Source organism: Dermacentor silvarum, chromosome 2, assembly GCF_013339745.2.
Source record: "Dermacentor silvarum isolate Dsil-2018 chromosome 2, BIME_Dsil_1.4, whole genome shotgun sequence".
Classification (NCBI taxonomy): domain Eukaryota; kingdom Metazoa; phylum Arthropoda; class Arachnida; order Ixodida; family Ixodidae; genus Dermacentor; species Dermacentor silvarum.
This window is the reverse complement of record NC_051155.1, coordinates 96923237-96943093: the sequence shown is the minus strand read 5'-3', so window position 1 is coordinate 96943093 and position 19857 is coordinate 96923237. Positions and strand designations below refer to the sequence as shown.

The following is a 19857-nucleotide window of genomic DNA, read 5'->3' as shown; positions in this document are numbered from 1 at the left end:
CTGCGAGGACGTAAACCAGGCATAGAACAATATATATATATATATACTAGCAAAAAGTTTGGACTAGATTTGGAATCATCATACACTGCATAGAAACTGAACGGTTACACATGTCTACGACGTCATTGGCCAGCTGCGTGCACCTTAATTCCAGCCAGTGTTTCAGCGTCCATGGCCTTGGCGTTTTATTTGTCCACAGTAACACATCACCAGCTCCTAGATTCGTGAGTTGTGTCGGCCCGGAAGTTTCATGTTTGGTATGTACTTGCGCATCCTTTCAGGGGCGAAGATCGCCGTGCAGACATTGACAACTCAAGCTATGAAGAATGGTAAAGCGACCATTTGGGACGCTCCTTTGCCAGCGTGCGAGTCGGCAGGACCGTTGTGGAGCGACTCGTACCTGCGTTGCTTTGTGCAGCACACTTCACTCAGCGGTTGGCACCCTTGCTGCACTGCGCCGATGGGGACGCATCCGCAGGCCGTGCTAGATTCCAGACTCAGGTAAGAACAAGAACACAATTAGTTGTGGCGACAGCATAAGTTTTGTTAACTGTTAACCTCAACTGTTAACAGTATCTTTGACTTTGCGACAATTTTCCGTACTACGGTGTGCCCACAGAATATTTCAATAAGCTTGTGAAAGCATGGGATAGTTACACGACCTGATTCAGGCAACTTACGCGATTGATGTACAGTCGTCAGTTGCCGCTGCCTGACTCCCAATTTTTGACAGTGCTGGCCTATGCGTGTTCACACCAAATGAAGTTCTTCCTAATGTGGACGATGCAATGCACCTTCCGAGTGTGAAAACAACGCGTTGTCTCATGGCGCACTGAATGGCTCAAGGGCCGCCGAGCTTGATACGAGAACCGCTACGAAGTATCTATACCGGTCGCAGGTTTCTCTTTCTCCATCGATCAGCATACAATAGCGCAATCGCAATATAAAAACAGCGCAGGGTATTTTCATTGTTCATATCTTAACTTCCCCTAAAACATTTATTATCTCTGTTCTATTGTACTACTGCGTACGAACGCATCGTATGAATTCAAAAATAAAATTCGTTCATTTTTAATTCTATACCTCGTACAGCTCAGCTTCTTGCACTTTTGTACTAGCACCACAGTTTCACTGAAAAATGGCGAGTGCCTTTTAGAGACAAACGCTGCTAAAAACACTTTTTAAAATTATAGCGTGTCGTGCCTCTGCAACGCACAGGTGGACAGAAAAAATAATGCGACAGGCGAATGCTCGTTGGTCGTAGCTTTCCTGCTCGCGCTCGTATTTCTGGGGTACGTTGTGCCATGATATCGAGCGAACAAGCCCCAACATCTATGATCCTGAAGCTTCTAGCAACTGCACATTGTTGAATTTGTACAGATTTATTGTACAACAAAGTACTATTGTTATGTTGCACAAAATGAAGATTGTGCTACGTTCACACAACATTGGAAGCCAACCGTTTATTTTTGCTCGTGCAGCGTGCTCAAAGCATGACACATGGGAAAACATCACGCACTGCGAGCTCTGCGAAAGAATGTGCACATCCTGAATTTTGATGTGCAAAATAACTTTCACTACTACAAACGTACAAAAAATTGTCACAACGTGATCATCATCCATCTTATGTTTAGTACCGAATGAAGGCCTAAGGCTTTCCAGTTTAATGCTTGATCAGTTTGTTATAAATTTATAATCAGTTTTGGCGGCTTAGTTAGATGTGCAAGATCTACGGTTTGGAAGCATCAATTCTATCTTGTTCCTTTATTAGGTACTTCGCTGCTTCGGAAAGCTTGTATGTTACATATCAGGGTGGTTGGCCTTTGACGTTAATTGTAGTCCGTGAAATTATATGCTGCAAAACACCCTTCATTGCTTTTATGCTACTCTCATCCTCTTGGTCTAAACACCGTGGTACTAACTACTTTGCAAGCTTTTTGTGGAAACTCGCATGTGCCAGACAGCACAGTTGACTTTAAGGAGAGGCACTACATAGTTGAATGACTAATAATATTGTCCACTTAACCTATTAACAGGCTTTCATGACTAGCTTTTAGATGTTTCCTTGAGGAAACTCATGGGAAAGCGTCAATTACGCAAGCCCTAGATGTTTGTTCAATTGCACGGGACCTTAGTATTCTCGCAATGTCAGCGGCTGTAAGTCAAGGATATCGCATAAAATTGTCATCTAAGTAAATTCACTTGCCGATTACTGGCGAAAACGCGAAACGTCCCTATACTCATTCCGTCATTTTTTGGTAGATTGAGTCCTGGCGAGGGAGGGGGCGAGACATCCCGAGAGAAAGGATTTCCCCCTTCACTGGTCAATTACCTGTGCAAAATATACATATTTTTTTATTTACTGAAGTAAACGCACCAAACCAGCTAGAGCGGGCAAATATCCGCATTGGCTTGTCAACGTCCGGCTCCAGCCATTATTAGAAACGCCAATAAAATAAGCAGAACGCGTAGAAGAAATCTGCAATTCATTCATATCATTTTTCTGCTTCAGTACACTATAGTCTAACCTTGAAAGGAAAGAGCTACAAGCTTCGAACTAAATCTTCTGCGCCACTCGTGTAAGAGGGCGTGCAGCGACGTAGCACCAATCTATATTTGTCATCCTAGCCTTATCCAGAGGAATCATTTGTAGGTATCAAACACGCCGATAGTGGTCCGTAGCTCCGATGTCATGCTGCTGACGAGAAGGAACATTTGTATGTTGTAAAATCCTCAAAAACTTTTGCTTTCTTGCTACCTATTCTTTCATCTTTGCTAGTGGCATTTCATCGCTTCTTGCACATCTATAAAATAAGAAGAGAGGAGTGCCAGGCTCCGACTAGAGGCGGCAACATCTCCTTAAACTGGTAGAATAAAAAAGGGAGAGTTTCACCCTAAAAGCGAAGCATTGAGTCAGAACGTGGAGCAATTTTTGAGGGATGTGGATGACAATGTGTATGATGTGGAAAAGGTGTTATAAAGATTTGCATGGATTGGGACAGTAACAATAAACTGACAAATAGCTCACCAATTGCACAGGCCACACAGCTCGATCTTCGAAACAATTCTTGTAAGAAAGCTAAAATTGGGATCGCAATGAAATCTTGAAAGGGTAAAGTTAGCGATACTTTGCAGAAGGTAATACTTCATTGTTGGCGCTCGCCAAGAAATCACAGCAAGGGTGGTAGTATCGCTTCCAAATAAATTTTACGATGCAGTGTCTTTTTTTAAACTATTTTCTTGTAGTCTGCCTCGAGTGGAATACCACAGCCACGGTTAGCTATACAACCATGAGAACGCACTCAAAAGCCAAATACCATATCCGCTGACCTATCGCGATGGTTGTCAAACATAATGAAGTTGCAAACATGTGTTTCATCTAGGAGCGTCCCAAGAAATTACGGAGATGCACATTAGAAAGTGCTGCAGATATTGTGGAACGTCAGATCCGAAATACGTATAAAAAGTGATATTTATATGAAACCGCAACAATACGAGGATAATTTATTAAAGGCTTGTATCTGCACCTAGAAATTTAAAGTGCGTAGGTCTAATAACCGTTATGAAGCAACATTCTATGAGGGTAGGTATCGCACCTTACATTGGGGTGAAATTAAAACGGGCTATTCTCACATACTTACCACTGTCGTTGAAAAGTGTACAATCATAGCATTCTACCGGTGCTAACATACGGGGCAGAAACTTGGAGGTTAACAAAGAAGCTCGAGAACAAGTTAAGGACCGCACAAAGAGCGATGGAACGAAAAATCTTAGGACTAACGTTAAGAGACAGGAAGAGAGCGGTGTGGATCAGAGAACAAACGGGGATAGCCGATAGTCTAGTTGACATTAAGCGGAAGAAATGGAGCTGGGCAGGCCATGTAATGTGTAGGATGGATAACCGGTGGACCATTAGGGTTACAGAATGGATACCAAGAGAAGGGAAGCGCAGTCGAGGTCGGCAGAAAACCAGATGGGATGATGAAGTTAGGAAATTTGCAGGCGAAAGTTGGTATACGCTAGCCCAAGACAGGGGTCATTGGAGATCGCAGGGAGGAGCCTTCGTCCTGCAGTGGGCATAAAATATAGGCTGATGATGATGATGATTTTGACATACCATCCATAGGCGAAAATGGGAATCAGCTAGCGCAAGACAGGGGTAATTGGAGATCACAGGTGGAGGCCTTCGTCCTACAGTGGACATAAAAATAGGCTGATGATGATGATCATTCTCATATACCCGAAAATAAGCATCTTTCTATTTTCACTTTGCACGGCTATACCTTCAAGCCATTTGTGAGCTGATATGTGAATTAAATTTTGGTGGTGGTGTAGAGCAGAGGTAGAATACCTGGCCTCAAATCTGAAGGTCGTAAGTTCGAATCCTACTCCAGTCCACCACATTTTCAGGCATGGAGTGGTGCCTGACACCGGGCAAGTGAGTGAGTGAGTGAGTGAACTTTATTGGGTCCACAATAGACGCGAGTAAACTCGACGTCACCTGGCTAGGCCCACTCGGGGACCATCAGGTCAAACCTGATGGCCCTCTCGCGGGCCCTCTGGACTGCCAGGATTTGAGAGGACTGATCCTGGGCCTTAATAAGCATCATCATTTTCTCTTGGGTGAAAGGGGGACCGGCAAATGCGCAGCCCCACAGGACATGCTCGAAGTCCGCATAACCACCACACAGGGGGCAGTCCGGGCTTGGGAACCGTTCGGGGTACATTGTGTGCAGTGCTGCAGGGCTTGGGTAAGTGCTGGTTGGTAGAAGTCTGAGAGTCACTGCCTGGGCCCTGCACAGTGAGGAGTGCGGCAGAGGCAGAAGTCTTCTTGATAGGTAATTGTGTTTGCATATCTCGTTGTATGAGCAGAGAGGCTCGGGTCGCCCTAGAGAGGACGCATTACCCGGCGCACGGTCAGTCAAACCTCGTGCAGCCGAGTGTGCCTCCTCGTTGGAGTTGAGCGAGGCACCTTCAATGTTTCCAAGGTGCACAGGGAACCAGGCCAATGAGTGATCTTTGAGGTCTTTGGCGTTTTGGATGATACGTAGGGCCTGGGGAGCCACCATTCCCATCTGAAGGCCCTGATAGCGGTCTTGGAGTCTGAATAAATTGTGTCATGTATATCGTCCGTCAATGCAAGAGCGATGGCAACCTGTTCTGCAACGCTGGAACTAGAAGTGCGGATGGTAGCACAGCTGATGATTTTCGAATCACAGTTGATGACCACTGAGGAGAAGGCTTGTTCTTGAGCGTACGAAGCAGCGTCTACGAAGCATGTTTGATCCTTGTCCAAGCGGGCACTGGCGAGCAAAGCTTTACCCCTGGCTCGTCTTCGTCCTTCGTTGTAGGTCGGATGCATATTGCGTGGCATCCGGTGTATGGAAATCTTGGATCTTATGTCGTTGGGCAGCTTCACAGCGTCGGGACCAACGACCGTGGGGTTACGTCCCAGCATGCCAAGTATGGCTCGGCCCGCTGGGGTGTCGGACAGTCTGACAAACTGAGAAAACTCTTGGGCTTCAACAATTTCTTCGAACGTGTTGTGGATGCCCAACTTGAGGAGGTCTTCTGTGTGCGTTCGGACGGGAAGGCCAAGGGCAAGCTTGAATACTCTTCTGATTAGGGCATTGATCTTGTTGCGCTCCGACACCAGCCAGTTGTGCATAGCCGCCGAATAAGCGAGGTGACATAGCACAAATGCGTGGATAATCCGGATCAGATTGTCCTCCCTGATTCCGCGGTACCTGTTGGCGATTCTTCGGATCAGTCCAAGGGCGCTTTCGGTCTTGGAACAAATGCGTTTGACAGCGGCTCCATTGGCCCCGTTAGACTCGATAAACATTCCTAGGATCCTGATAGTGTCCACCCGCGGAACTGGGGAGCCGTTACCAGTGAATAACGTAATGTCGCTCTCCGTTGCTGGCTTCCAGGACCGGTGAGAACCACCTCTGGGCCTCTTCTTGTAGAGTAAGAGCTCGGATTTGGTGGGCGAGCACCTTAGCCCAGTGGGGATGAGATACCGCTCCGTCACATCGATGGCCTCTTGCAAAGCACCCTCGATCTGACCCTCACATCCGCTGGGACACCAGATGGTGATATCGTCCGCGTAGATCGTGTGGTTAATGTTAGGGATCTTGTTCAAGGCCTTCGACAGGTTGATCATGGAGATGTTGAACAGCGTCGGGGAGATCACCGGTCCTTGAGGTGTTCCCTTTGGCCCAAGCTGAATTTCGTGGGTCAAAAACTCGTCAATCCTAAGTCTAGTGGACCTCGAGGAAAGGAAGGAGCGCACGAAATTGTACGCCCGCTTGCCGACGTCAAGCTCTGTCAGGCTCTTGAGAATAAAGGCGTGCGATATGTTGTCAAAGGCCTTTTCTAAATGGCTTGGGTAAGTGCTTGGGTAAGGGCTTGGGTAAGTGCTGGTTTGTAGAAGTCTGAGAGTCACTGCCTGGGCCCTGCACAGTGAGGAGTGCGGCAGAGGCAGAAGTCTTCTTGATAGGTAATTGTGTTTGCATATCTCGTTGTATGAGCAGAGGCTCGGGTCGCCCTAGAGAGGACGCATTACCCGGCGCACGGTCAGTCAAACCTCGTGCAGCCGAGTGTGCCTCCTCGTTGGGGTTGAGCGAGGCACCTTCAATGTTTCCAAGGTGCGCAGGGAACCAGGCCAATGAGTGATCTTTGAGGTCTTTGGCGTTTTGGATGATACGTAGGGCCTGGGGAGCCACCATTCCCATCTGAAAGGCCCTGATAGCGGTCTTGGAGTCTGAATAAATTGTGTCATGTATATCGTCCGTCAATGCAAGAGCGATGGCAACCTGTTCTGCAACGCTGGAACTAGATGTGCGGATGGTAGCACAGCGGATGATTTTCGAATCACAGTTGATGACCACTGAGGAGAAGGCTTGTTCTTGAGCGTACGAAGCAGCGTCTACGAAGCATGTTCGATCCTTGTCCAAGCGGGCACTGGCGAGCAAAGCTTTACCCCTGGCTCGTCTTCGTCCTTCGTTGTAGGTCGGATGCATATTGCGTGGCATCCGGTGTATGGAAATCTTGGATCTTATGTCGTTGGGCAGCTTCACAGCGTCGGGACCAACGACCGTGGGGTTACGTCCCAGCATGCCAAGTATGGCTCGGCCCGCTGGGGTGCCGGACAGTCTGACAAACTGAGAAAATTCTTGGGCTTCAACAATTTCTTCGAACGTGTTTTGGATGCCCAACTTGAGGAGGTCTTCTGTGTGCGTTCGGACGGGAAGGCCAAGGGCAAGCTTGAATACTCTTCTGATTAGGGCATTGATCTTGTTGCGCTTCGACACCAGCCAGTTGTGCATAGCCGCCGAATAAGCGAGGTGGCATAGCACAAATGCGTGGATAATCCGGATCAGATTGTCCTCCCTGATTCCGCGGTACCTGTAGGCGATTCTTCGGATCAGTCCGAGGGCGCTTTCGGTCTTGGAACAAATGCGTTTGACAGCGGCTCCATTGGCCCCGTTAGACTCGATAAACATTCCTAGGATCCTGATAGTGTCCACCCGCGGAACTGAGGAGCCGTTACCAGTGAATAACGTAATGTCGCTCTCCGTTGCTGGCTTCCAGGACCGGTGAGAACCACCTCTGGGCCTCTTCTTGTCGAGTAAGAGCTCGGATTTGGTGGGCGAGCACCTTAGCCCAGTGGGGATGAGATACCGCTCCGTCACATTGATGGCCTCTTGCAAAGCACCCTCGATCTGACCCTCACATCCGCTGGGACACCAGATGGTGATGTCGTCCGCGTAGATCGTGTGGTTAATGTTAGGGATCTTGTTCAAGGCCTTCGACAGGTTGGTCATGGAGATGTTGAACAGCGTCGGGGAGATCACCGCTCCTTGAGGTGTTCCCTTTGGCCCAAGCTGAATTTCGTGGGTCAAAAACTCGTCAATCCTGAGTCTAGTGGACCTCGAGGAAAGGAAGGAGCGCACGAAATTGTACGCCCGCTTGCCGACGTCAAGCTCTGTCAGGCTCTTGAGAATAAAGGCGTGCGATATGTTGTCAAAGGCCTTTTCTAAATCCAAGCCGAGAATTGCCTTAGTGTCCGCGGAGGTGGAGTCAATGATCTGATGCTTGATCAGCCTCATGGCGTCCTGAGTCTAGAGCCCCGACCGAAAGCCAATCATGTTGTTAGTATAGCATTCGTTAGACTCGAGGTGGTCAGTGAGGCGGTTAAGCATGACGCGCTCGGCCATCTTCCCTACACATGACGTCAGGGAGATGGGCCTTAGATTGTCGATGCTCGGCGCCTTGCCTGGCTTGGGTATGAGTACTGTGTAGGCTGCTTTCCAGCTCTTGGGAGTGTGGCCGCTGCGCCAGATTTCATTCATCCTGTCTGTAAGAAACTCGATTGAGTCGTCGTCGAGATGCTTCAGCATTTTGTTGGTTACCCCGTCGGGCCCAGGGGCAGATCTGCCGTTGAGGGATGCGAGAACCCGCTTGACCTCAGCCACGGTAAAATCCTCGTCCATCGATGGCGCGTCGCGCCCTTCGTACTCGGGAAATTGGGGGGGCATTGGAACGTCCGTGGCCGCCAGGTACTTGTCTATGAGCTGCTCCGTGACCGCCTCATCTGGAGTCGAGTCGGTGGCCAAATGGACAGCTTTCACCAAAGCTCTCTTCTGATTTGACTTGGTGTTGCCATCGTGCAGTAGGTGCCTGAGGAGTCACCATCTTTTGCCCGTCTTGAGGTGGCCCTCCATCGAGTCGCACAGCTCGTCCCATTGCTGCTTGCATAGCACCTTGCAATGAGCCTCTATCGTACTGTTGATTTCGGAAATTTTCTTGCGTAGTCTTCTGTTATGGCGCTGAGTCTTCCATCGCGCGAGCAGTGCCTGCTTGGCTTCCAACAGATGCGCGAGCCTACTGTCCATCCTGTCCACCTCCAGATCGGTTGTCACCTCCTTGGCGGCTCTAGCCACATCCTCTTTTATCCCGTCGCACCAAGAGTCTAGGTCCGTATCCTGGGTGAGGACGCGCTCGGAGCGGTTGGCTCGGAACAAGTCCCAGTCAGTGAACTTAAAGGTCCTTGTCTTGTTACGGGCAACCTTGATGACCACTTCGATGATGCAATGATCGCTACCGAGGTCCATGGCTGTGTTGGTCCATTTGACGTTTTCCAGGTTCTTGACAAAGGTGAGATCCGGAGTCGTATCTCGGCACACCGAGTTCCCTCTCCTTGTCGGAAAGTCTTTATCGGTTACCAGCGTAAGATCTTCCTCCGTTGCCGTATGCCATATGTCTCTACCCTTCTTCGTATTGGTGCGATAGCCCCACGCCTGATGCTGGGCATTGAAATCCCCCATGACAACTAGAGGTTGACAGCCGGCATAATGAACAGCCTTCTTAAGAATACCACCAACCCTGGCTCTGTGAACGCTAGGTCTGCAGTAAACATTGAGTATGAAGATACTATTTCTTCTTAAGCGCCGCTAAGGGGGGTTGACAAGGAGTTCGGTCATGACGTACTCGACCCCATTGTCCGCAGCACCGAGGTCTCGCTGAATGCAAGTGAACTTTTTACGGACCAGAGTAGCGACCCCCCTTCCCCCTTCAGTGGAAGCCACCGTTAGGAAACCGGGGAGCTTGATGGGTGATGATGTGATCGTTTTTTGCAAGGCAATTATTTGGGGTTTGTCCTTTACGCTTTTTAGGTATTGCCGCAGGGTCGCCCGTTTGCTGACAAACTCTGCGCAATTCCACTGCCACATTGTTATGACGTTAGTTCTGTTATCCATGATTGGGCTTGGGGATGGATTGCGAAAGTGCCGCCTCCAGGATGACACCCTTCGTCGGAGGGGCAATAACGCTGTGCAAGTTTGAGACTTGTGCTGTCGATGTGCTTGGCAAAAATCCGTGGCTTGTCCCCTCCAGCCTAATATTCTCGCGCTGAGGGCGACCAGGCCTAGCTGGGGGTGCGCGATCATTTCTTGTACGTGAGAGAGACCTGTCTGTATGTTGGAGATGGCATTCTTGAGCTCCGAAAGGAGTTCTACCGTCTCGTCTCCCCTCGAGTCATCCAGGGCGCGACGCTTCACTGCAACTGTCTTGGGCGGGGCCTCCGCCGTGTCCATAGCGGCGGGCTGAGGAGCTGGCGGTGTTAGCGCCAATCTTCGTATTTCGGCCATCTCGGCGGCTAGCCGACTGATTTCACGCTTGAACTGAGCGTTTTCTTTCCTAAGACTATCATTGGCACGCCTAAGCTCTTCGAGCTCGTTCGTCAGATGCGGGTCGTTCGAGTCTGGGGAGTTGGACGCCTGCGTTTGGTTGTCACGGGCCCTATCGGCCCACAATAGAGAGGACTTGCCTTTACCGCCGGTGGGGTCTTGGATCGTGGCCTGTTGGACGAGTCGCTCCCGGTGCCGGACTTGGAGCGGCCTCTAGAGCTAGCGCGCTGGAGAATGCGACATGGGTCGCGATCTTGAGGCAGAGCGACTTCTGGAGACCCGTCGGCTTGTGGATCGGCCTCTCGAGCGCGAGCGTCTTCTGCCCCTAACGCTGGGCTGGATGAGGCCCGCGGATCGGAGGATCGAACGATCGATGGCGTGGTGAGCTACTGTTGCTGCCTGGCACGTTCGAAGCGTCGTCGGCGAACGATGTACGGCATCTTAAATCTATGCGCACATTCTTTACCCGCTGTAAGGTGCGGACCTCCGCAGATCTTGCATTTTGGGGTGCATTGGTGCTGCTCATCGGGGTTTGGCATTCCGCATCCCCGGCAGACGACGTCGCTCGGTGTTGGACAGACATCGGCGCGATGCCCGAGTCTTCCGCAGGCGTGGCATACGTCCTTGCTTTACATATAGGGAACATTTCATCAAGAGCGTTCCGTACCTGACAAAATTCGGTACCCGTGCCCGTCAAAGGCGATGATGACGGTCCCGTCTGAGCGATTCTCTTGGCTGCCAGTGCTAGAGGGTTCTTCTGGTTAACAATCTTGCCATCTATCGTCGCTGGGTTGTCTTGTAACGGTATACCACGTATTACCCCCTTGCACGTGGAGTGCGGGGCTGTCTCGTACGCGCAGAGTTCGTGGACCTTGCCTGAGATGAGGATTTGCTTGATACGGCCGTATCGGTCGCGGCATTCTCCCGTCTAGGAGTGCTGGCCACCATGATGTTTTGCTGTAAGTTCGGGCACAGAGTGTCTTGTGAGAGCTCATCCTGGCTGAGGCCGGCGGCTGCAAGTATTGCGTCAGCCACCGTAGCCGCTCCAATTTTGGAAATATCCAGTCCACCTCTTGGTCTAATAACAATCTTCATGTCTTCTTTGGGAAGAATCGGCATTCGGCTTGCCCTAATAATCTTGGACTTCAGCGCCGCGCCACTAGACTTGTTGCTACGGGGAGCCGAAGGTGTTGCCACGGCGTTCGGGTTAGCTGCCCGCGATTTGGCGCCAGCTCTTCTGGCGCCCGCAGTTTGCCATCCCTGGTCTTGAGTAACTTCCTCCGGGAGAATATTTTCTCCCTCTACTTGATATTGCATCATGGTAACGGACGAGTGGTGCCAAGCCGCCCCGGAGCCGCCTGGGTGGCCTAGATGAGCTAAGCAAGGGCGTGGTCTCCGGAAGCACAGAATGTCCGTAAATTGGTGAAATCACTCACTGTGGCAAAAGAGGGTATCCTCGTGGCCCTTACAACTTCACTGAAAATATTTGCACAAATAACATGGACACGCGACGATTAAATACTAGAAAAAGTTGGAAATGCAGGAACCGAAGCGAACGCGTCTCGACTCGCAGCCGTCTTCTTCTTCTTCTTCATCTCTGCGCAGAATCTGAAAAACGCACAGCCCAGCGAGCAGCTCTATTAGGGCATGCTTCGACTCGGCGTCAAAATGTCAAATATTTCATTCGGGCAAGTGTGCGCTATGACTGAGCCCCGGCAGCTCAGGACGTAGAAGCGCTTTCCCTTGTCATAACACGCATTGCTAGGCAGAGTATGGCCGGGCCCGCCGAGTTTATCAAGCGAAAATACGGGCGTGCGACTACGATTTTGAGACAATACTTTTTTTTTGCGACTTCATGTCGATGTGGGGTTTGTCGTATCATGGTATCTGGATAGCACTTTCTCACCACTTTCCTCAAATAAGGCAATTTGAGCCGTTCTAGACGACACAGAAAAGAAAAAAAGGGAAAAAAATCTTAAAAGTTTAGCTTGACAGGAAAAAAGATGCACCAAGTTAGCCTATAGTGATTTGTACGGAGCAATAATCATGCTTAACTAGTGCAAAAAAGGTCGAACTTAAACCCATATGCACTCGTTCCAACCAGGGGTACCCAAACCTGCAACCAAAAATATTGATTTACTGAAGAAAAGAATATAGGCCAATCCCGCATATGCGCTGCTAAAATATGACCGTCCCGACATTGGCAGTCTAAACAACAACCACAAGGCACATTATTGCGATCATGAAGATGTTTGTGATCGAAAACAAACCACATGGCACATTATTGCGATCAGGAAGATGTTTGTTTCTCTTTCGATCACAACACAGTTGCTCATTTTTATGATATGTATAAACGACACATTAGACATAATTTTCCTTTTTTGAAGGTGTTATGCACTTTCGTGGCGTCCCTATGGCAACGCATCATCACATATTATAGGACACTGAACCGCCATAGCATCTCCTGGCCAGTTATTTCCTACTTACTAACACACGGCTCTCACTTATAAGGCGTACAGAGTGATTTATAAAAAGGGAGCGGTCAAACTATGTAGCATAAGTGATATTACTTAAGAAGGTTGGCCATTGACTAAGATCTCTTAACAGAAATTATTGTAGATTTGTCCAAGTGCATAAAATTTCAGTATAGGCAACACGCACACCACTTATATAAGCCTCAAAAATTCCACTAAGGCCTACAATGTCGATTGCAGATTTGTCTGTAGCAGCTGACTTGCCTCTTATTTTTCATGAATAGCTACTTAAGCAGACGCTTATAAAGACCTTGGAGCACTCTCTTGGAGGACATTTATAGCGCAGTGTAGAGATGGAAACGATACATCATGACTTAAACGACCAACGCTGCCTGTTATCACAATTCGTGCTTTTGCTTTATCGTTTAATAATAGAAGGGTCGTGCAGACCTTGTGCCTCCGTTTGCCGCATTGTGCTGACGTCCTGTCCTCAGCAACCGTTCTAAATATCATCAGAATCCAAAAGCGAGCACAAAAAGATTATGAGTGTTGCCAAGTCTCGTTATTTGCGAACATGCCCTGGGGAACGCTTCATAATACATGTACTTTTCTCGGCAAAGCGATCTGCTGGAGCGGGAACCAGGCTCTACGTAGTTCGTTCGTCTATTGTCCGGAAGGCTTTCTTTCGGGTCGCTGATGCCTGCTACTGGAGTCTCTCCAACAACAAAACACTCCACATGCCGAGTTCCGCATTCTTCAAACATGCCGAAAACTCGTCCCACTTTTGACTGGGCGGCGACCGGGACTACGACAGAAGCGTTCGCTCACGCTAAACTCCCGCAAATAAGGCAGTAATGCCTAAAATGATTTTTCTTCCTGTTTACCCTTTTTTTTCCTGCCTTCTTTCGGAGAGAAGGGCGCCCATCGGCAACGCATGGACGGTACCCGACGATGCGTGGCCGAACGTGAGCACCAAAACTAATGTCCCGTGTCCACACTGTCATGAATACAGTATTGTGACACCGTTGGCCATGGGAGCACTCGATGTGAGCTACTGGAGCGTGGGGACGCCGGCTCCCGAAAAAAAATGGCGAAGTTCACCTCGCCGGAAAAGAAACGGTAGGGCTCTTCTTCATGGGAGTAGCTCTCCACGCATAGGGGACGCTGGTATCGAAGCAGCTGTTACATTTATTACGCCAAGACAACCGTGTGCAATGCACCGTTCTTCGCGTGAGCCTAATTGCAGTATAGGACACATTTCTAAGTATGCCAGCGGGTCCGCCTGTGTGCAATAAAATGGTGCGGGAAAACATGGTCGGAGTTTTGCTCTCCTATGATCTGTAATTTCTGAAAGGTGAGAATGTTCGTCTGTCAGTATTTTTTTTATAGTTTTTAGAACGTCAACGGCGTTAAATTTCGTGTGCCTGAATTGGCAGACGTTGCTGAGTGCCATTGGGGGGGCAGGCATACTTGCCGGAATCATTATGCGCGCCTGTTTGATAATTTCATTGAGGGTTTTGGTTTCGTGCTCAGCGCAGCGGAACTTCCCGGTGAGAAAGACTGAATTTCACTTTGATTATCGATTCGCACTTCCTAAAGAAGCTAACGGTTTTTAACTTGCCTCGGTTTTCGCTTCGTTGCTACTTCACGCCAGGCCCACGTATGAGAGGGTTGAAATGAAGCGTGACATTATATTGCTATCAAAACAAATAAATAATGATTTCAGTCACTGGGCTTACACGTCGCTTGAACCCCCAGCAAAGACTCGGGTTTAATGCACCTCCTCTTTTCTCACTCTTTCACTGTTTCTCGATTAAAACGAACACAAATCGCCACAGTAAACATGCATCAAACGGCGCTTTTGATTTGCCTACATACTGCATAGTAATAGCAGAACAATTAATTTCGATGGCACAACATTTGCAACGAGCCGCCCTGAAAATTAAGGAAGCAAGAAATTGTAAGTATATAAAACATATTGTGTTTACAAAACTAGGGTTTTTAAACGCTTGTTTTCATGGCAGTCGTGAGATAATTTTACTTGTTACCTGCTATCTATCGTAATTACGCGATGATAGACATAGCTTTTTACGTTTTAAATAAATTTTTCATGTATTATAATTTGTTTATGTATTTATTTGCTTTCCTGTCCTTTCCGATCTATATTTAACACAACGGTTACTAGCCAATACAGGCTGGCTCTCCAGATCTATGTCTTGCAAGTTATCAATAAAATTGATTATTTGATTGATTGGCTGAAAGTTAATCGAGATAAGCAACCTAAGAATATTGCAAACTGTGGTATCTAGAATTAGCTTTTGCGTTCATTCAGAATGCACCTGAAATTTCAAACTACGATACAGCAATGTATTGCAAACCAAAGCAGAAGGCGTGCAGTTTATTTTGTATGGTCATCCGCTAAGTGAGTGCTAGGCGTTTTTATAACAGTCGTTAATGTGGGTGGAATCACTTCGAGGACACAGTACGTAAACGTCCTGTCTATTTTAGTTAGGTGGAGCGTTCAGGTGCACTATACCTGTCGGCACGTCTATACAATTTTTCTGCCTAAATAAATGTTATTCATATGCTGGATTCTCGTGGGACATTTTTGCGTAATTATCTATCATTTCGGAAAGTAATACTGCATTTTCATGATGCTTGTCATACCGTCAAACCGCGCGGACCGAATGTTTCGATAAACAATGGCATCGCACATTTCGCGCACCGCCCTTATTAGCCGTTTGCCTTCTGCGAGTTAGCGTAGCATTTGCTGAAACAATTAGTGCCTTTAGCTTCAACGAAGATCAACTAGCAAAATTAGGTTGCAACGAAATAAAATTGGCTTCGCAGCTCAACAATCTGCCAGTGTCAGTGTCCAGGCACGAATACATGCCCCTAAGCTATAGTGCAGCTTTCCGTTTAGTACACCCGTTTTTGTTATGTTAAACTCTGTTGCTTTTTAGGCTGTCATTCCGTGTCTGCACTAACGGATTAGGCTACGTGAAGTTCGACACTTTACATGATAGACACTTCAACGTTGCAGGTCTTCACGAGGACATCGGGGTTGATATAACCATCAAATGCTAGCGTTCGCTTCCCCGTTTTTCCGAGTGATTTTTTTAAGGCGCATATTTTTTTTTGGGTGGACCATTAGGTTTCAGAATGGATACCAAGAGAAGGGAAGCGCAGTCGAGGACGGCAGAAAGTCAGGTGGGATGATGAGGTTAGGAAATTCGCAGGAGCAAGTTGGAATACGCTAGCGCAAGACAGGGTAATTGGAGATCGCAGGGAGAGGCCTTCGTCCTGCAGTGGACATAAATATAGGCGATGATGATGAGGATGATGATGATGATTTCTTTTCAAGGCTATTTGTACTACCTAAACACGGCAGAAAATATCATTTTGCTCATGTAAGCTTTTTTTTTTCGTCGGGGGAGGGGGGGGATATTTCATTGTGGCATGAAAATGAAGCTCAAACCAAATGTTGTGTTTTTTGGTTCTGCCTGGAAATCGTTCAAGTACCCTTCATTTCGTGCTGGATATGAGGACTTTCCAGAGTCGGCTCACGAGCTTAGAGGAACAGTTTCATTACTACGGCCACCGTACTTCCACTCAGAAGGAAACAATCTATAACCGATGGCTGAATTAAAAAAAAAGTGCAGGATCACAGGGCCTGAGGGTAACCGTTAGCTCGACGGGACAAGAATTGAAAGCGCCTTCTGGAATGGGCAGGAAGGGAACACAGAGGCCTGTTTTATTAAAACTGCCGGCTAGACTTAAGAAGGAAAAAGCTACACATGGTCGTCGTGAGCGTGATTTGGTATGCATGAGCACATTGTATAGACGGAAGGCAATAAGACGTTTCTACGGTTCGCAAAGCTTGGTTTTCAACAAGTAATGCAATGTAATGAAGCGCTTTTTGCAAAGGAAATTTATGCAGCGTAAAAATAGTTGTGCCCTTAACAGAGGAGCTTGAATTCCAGTACCAAGCATATGAAGCAAGCAGACAAGAGAAAGAAGAGAGCGCTATTTATTGAAAAGTGGAGTAGACAGCCAGCGCTATCCGCCTACATAGTAGTCGCCATGGAATATATAGAGGAAGGAAAGAAAGGCCCTAAGAGACAACGAAGCCAAAGAAAGCATAGTGGAAATTGAATGTTTTTTTTCTAAAATGCAGAATAAATTATAATGAGGGTTAACTTTGCGATAGTCTGCATACACATTAACAAACGAAACGGAAGATTAAGTAGGCAGAAGATAAGAGGATTGGATGCCTGCATAATGGGTAGGATGTTTCAACTAAGTTGAGCCTGATTTCATGCGATTGAGCATGATGCTCCACTAACAAATGGCTTAAATACCACCAATCGACACTTGAAACGTGAAACTCCTGTCTTTGCTACTCCGTTACTTCAGGTTTTGTGATCCATGGAACACGTAGTGTTACAGTGGCTACAAAAGCTGAAATTTTTGTAACCCACTGCGTACACGTCATATTGATATGAGAACCAAAAAAGACTGTCAGGGCAAAACCTGTATCTTGTCACTGTACATGGATTTTGTGTGCCCTTTGTGAAACTACTCCCAAGAGGTGCTTCGTAAAAAAGGTACAGTTTCTATGGTAAACATATAGATCCGGGATTGTCGAGAGGTTTGAACTCTGTACTATACTCAGATGGTATCTGATTCGGAAAATTAGTCAGCCCAAGATAGCAGTGTGCAAAAATCTGACACTTTCTAAGCAATACCGTTTCTCGGTGATGTATACGAGTGAGCCCAAATAAGTACGATTCAATAGGGGTGATTCCAAAGTGGGCGTGGTCTTTAACATCAGTGTGTTCGAATGAATTGGGGCACATGTGTGTCTGAGTTCAAAAGAGCGTGAGTTTCATGCGATTTAAAGTTTTTTTCTCTGCCAAATTTATTCCATAGCAGTCTGCATCACCCATTGCATTAGTCGTGAACTTAAAGGCTCATAACCACCTTCATTAAATAAAAAAGAATGGCTTGCTCCGCTCCTGGCGTTTCCAGTCCCTTGTTAACACGTCGTCCCGGCAACAACGTAATGCAGGTGACGTCATTAGGGTGAACGTTATCGTTTGTCCGTTTACGATGGACATGACTTCCGATTAGTTTGATAGCACGCCCTTGGAACGCCTTTACCAAGAAGTCGCACCCCAGCTCCGCCCTGTAGACTCGCTTGTCTATCGTGCGCAACCAACTGATTTCAGTCTAGCGTTTTTTTTTTTGCAGTGCGCATGCCCTGGCAACAGCATGTAGCCGAAAATCATGGAGTTCTGATAAATGGGGGCTGGGCCTTTTATATATTTTAATGCATTTAGCTTTATTTAGCAACAATCTGCGATTTAATTGTGACTGCCTAATTCTTTTAATGGGCAGATATTGAAGATTGTGCAGTCTAACACGTACAAAAGTAAATCCGCACGGTCATACGATACTACCGTCCGGCGGTACCTGTGTTACCGCACAGGGGCATTTAGGTGAGTGGAGTGTTTTTCCGACGCTGTCGGTGTGACCATGTGTCACTAGTCGAAGACGCAGGCGCTGTCGTTTCAGACGCTGCACATCCTGTGAACAGAGGTGGTCACAAACGCTGCAAAGTATTTCCAACTGTTCCTTGAAGAAGTTGCGCTCGAAGTACTGGTTGGTTCACATGTACTCGGAAAGACATATAACAACATGGGTGTTTCTTGATAATTTTCTTAAGAAACGTGGTCTTTGTCTCTCTCCCTCTCTCTAAAAACAGGAGTAACGGTGTTTTCAAACAAGAGCGCCAACGGGATGTTCTATATTGGAGTATCGTCCACGTGTCATCTAGAGAAGTACATAGCGAGAAGGAGAGAGCGCCGTGAGGAGAGTTGCGATGGCGTGAAAAAAAAAAAGAACGGCGCTTGCCTTTGATTTACAACTGGCGTAAGGGCGCTTTGAAGTTCGGTGGATAACATATCCGTGAGTCTTTGGGCATTACAATCTATGTGACAGAAAGCAAAGAGAATACCGTGGTTCTTGTGTTCTGTTGAACTTGCAACTGGCTGGAGTCGACGTTTAATGTCAGTTGAACTCAAGGAAAGATTGTCGGATCAAGTGTTCGTCCTTCAATGGTGCCTTTGAACACGTATAGGTTTAAGTGTAGTCATTTGACCGTAAGCAACCTTTTCTTTGCAACTTTTCGTTACATGCAAAATCGGCATGCCATAGTTTAAACTTACAAGAAGCAGTATTACAGTACGGCTGACTTCACGGCATTTCCATTTTGAACAAAACAAAACATTAACGTTAACAAAAACAACAGCATGAAACGAATTCAATGTCCTCTATTTACTCAGCATGAATACCATAGTATTTGTTTTTAATTGTCTTACGTTAGTCTTCATAAATTCTCCTCGTACAAGCAATGTTCCTGACTCGTTCATTTTGTCGTCATAAACGACCTCTGATCAGGCCGCCGTGATATAATCTACCTGAACGTATAATCACATCCTGCAATAAAAGTTGTAAGCCTGCGGTAATACACTTTTGTACTGACTGGAACACACGTGCCACTCAATCCCATTATCCGGCTACATGTTCAGTCGTGGACGAGAGTTCAATAAAACATCTACTTCGTCCAGTTTGTGTAGAGGTTAATCGCTACTGGAAAACAATGAGACCATAGCAAAAAAGACAGAAGTGTGGAAATAAGAGGCATCTGTGCTGATGATAAGATATCTGCGGTTGGCTACCCTGTGCTAGGGAACAGAGAAATAAAGGTATACAAGAAAGGCGAGGGAAAGGTGAGTGTCCCAGTGTCTGACGCTGTGACACAGCCAGTGGTTCACTTTTATAGACGGCCAGTGACAGCGCTTCGGTATGTCTCAGACTAGGTGATGAACCGCAGAGAGGGATCAGATACTTTTTCTGTTGCTTCGGCATGCATTTCCTAAATGCACGATATAGTCCAGCTGCCACGAATAAATTGGACCCATCAGAATCCACGCATATTTCTTGCTCTCTCACCGCATAGCTGTCGAATATATGTTCCAAACAAGAAATAATTTGGAGGGCCTGACGGCCTCAAAACGGCGAACTCGAGGACTCTGCATTAATGCCGACCTTAGGTTTTTCAATGTGCACCAAACGCGCGCGTACTCGAGCTTTCTTGGAACACACCGCATCGGTGTGGCCGCCGG

At 47.4% G+C, this 19857-nt stretch overlaps 1 protein-coding gene across 1 annotated transcript in view; it reads left to right on the top strand.

Annotated features, from left to right (window-relative positions):
* The window catches only part of LOC119440239 (glucose dehydrogenase [FAD, quinone]), a 690341-nt gene that overhangs the window by 91194 nt on the left and 579290 nt on the right, over positions 1-19857 (top strand). Inside the window, exon 10 of the mRNA XM_049662828.1 lies at positions 282-501. Coding sequence (XP_049518785.1) covers positions 282-501 — 220 coding nt within the window. The remainder of the gene's footprint in view (positions 1-281; positions 502-19857) is intronic.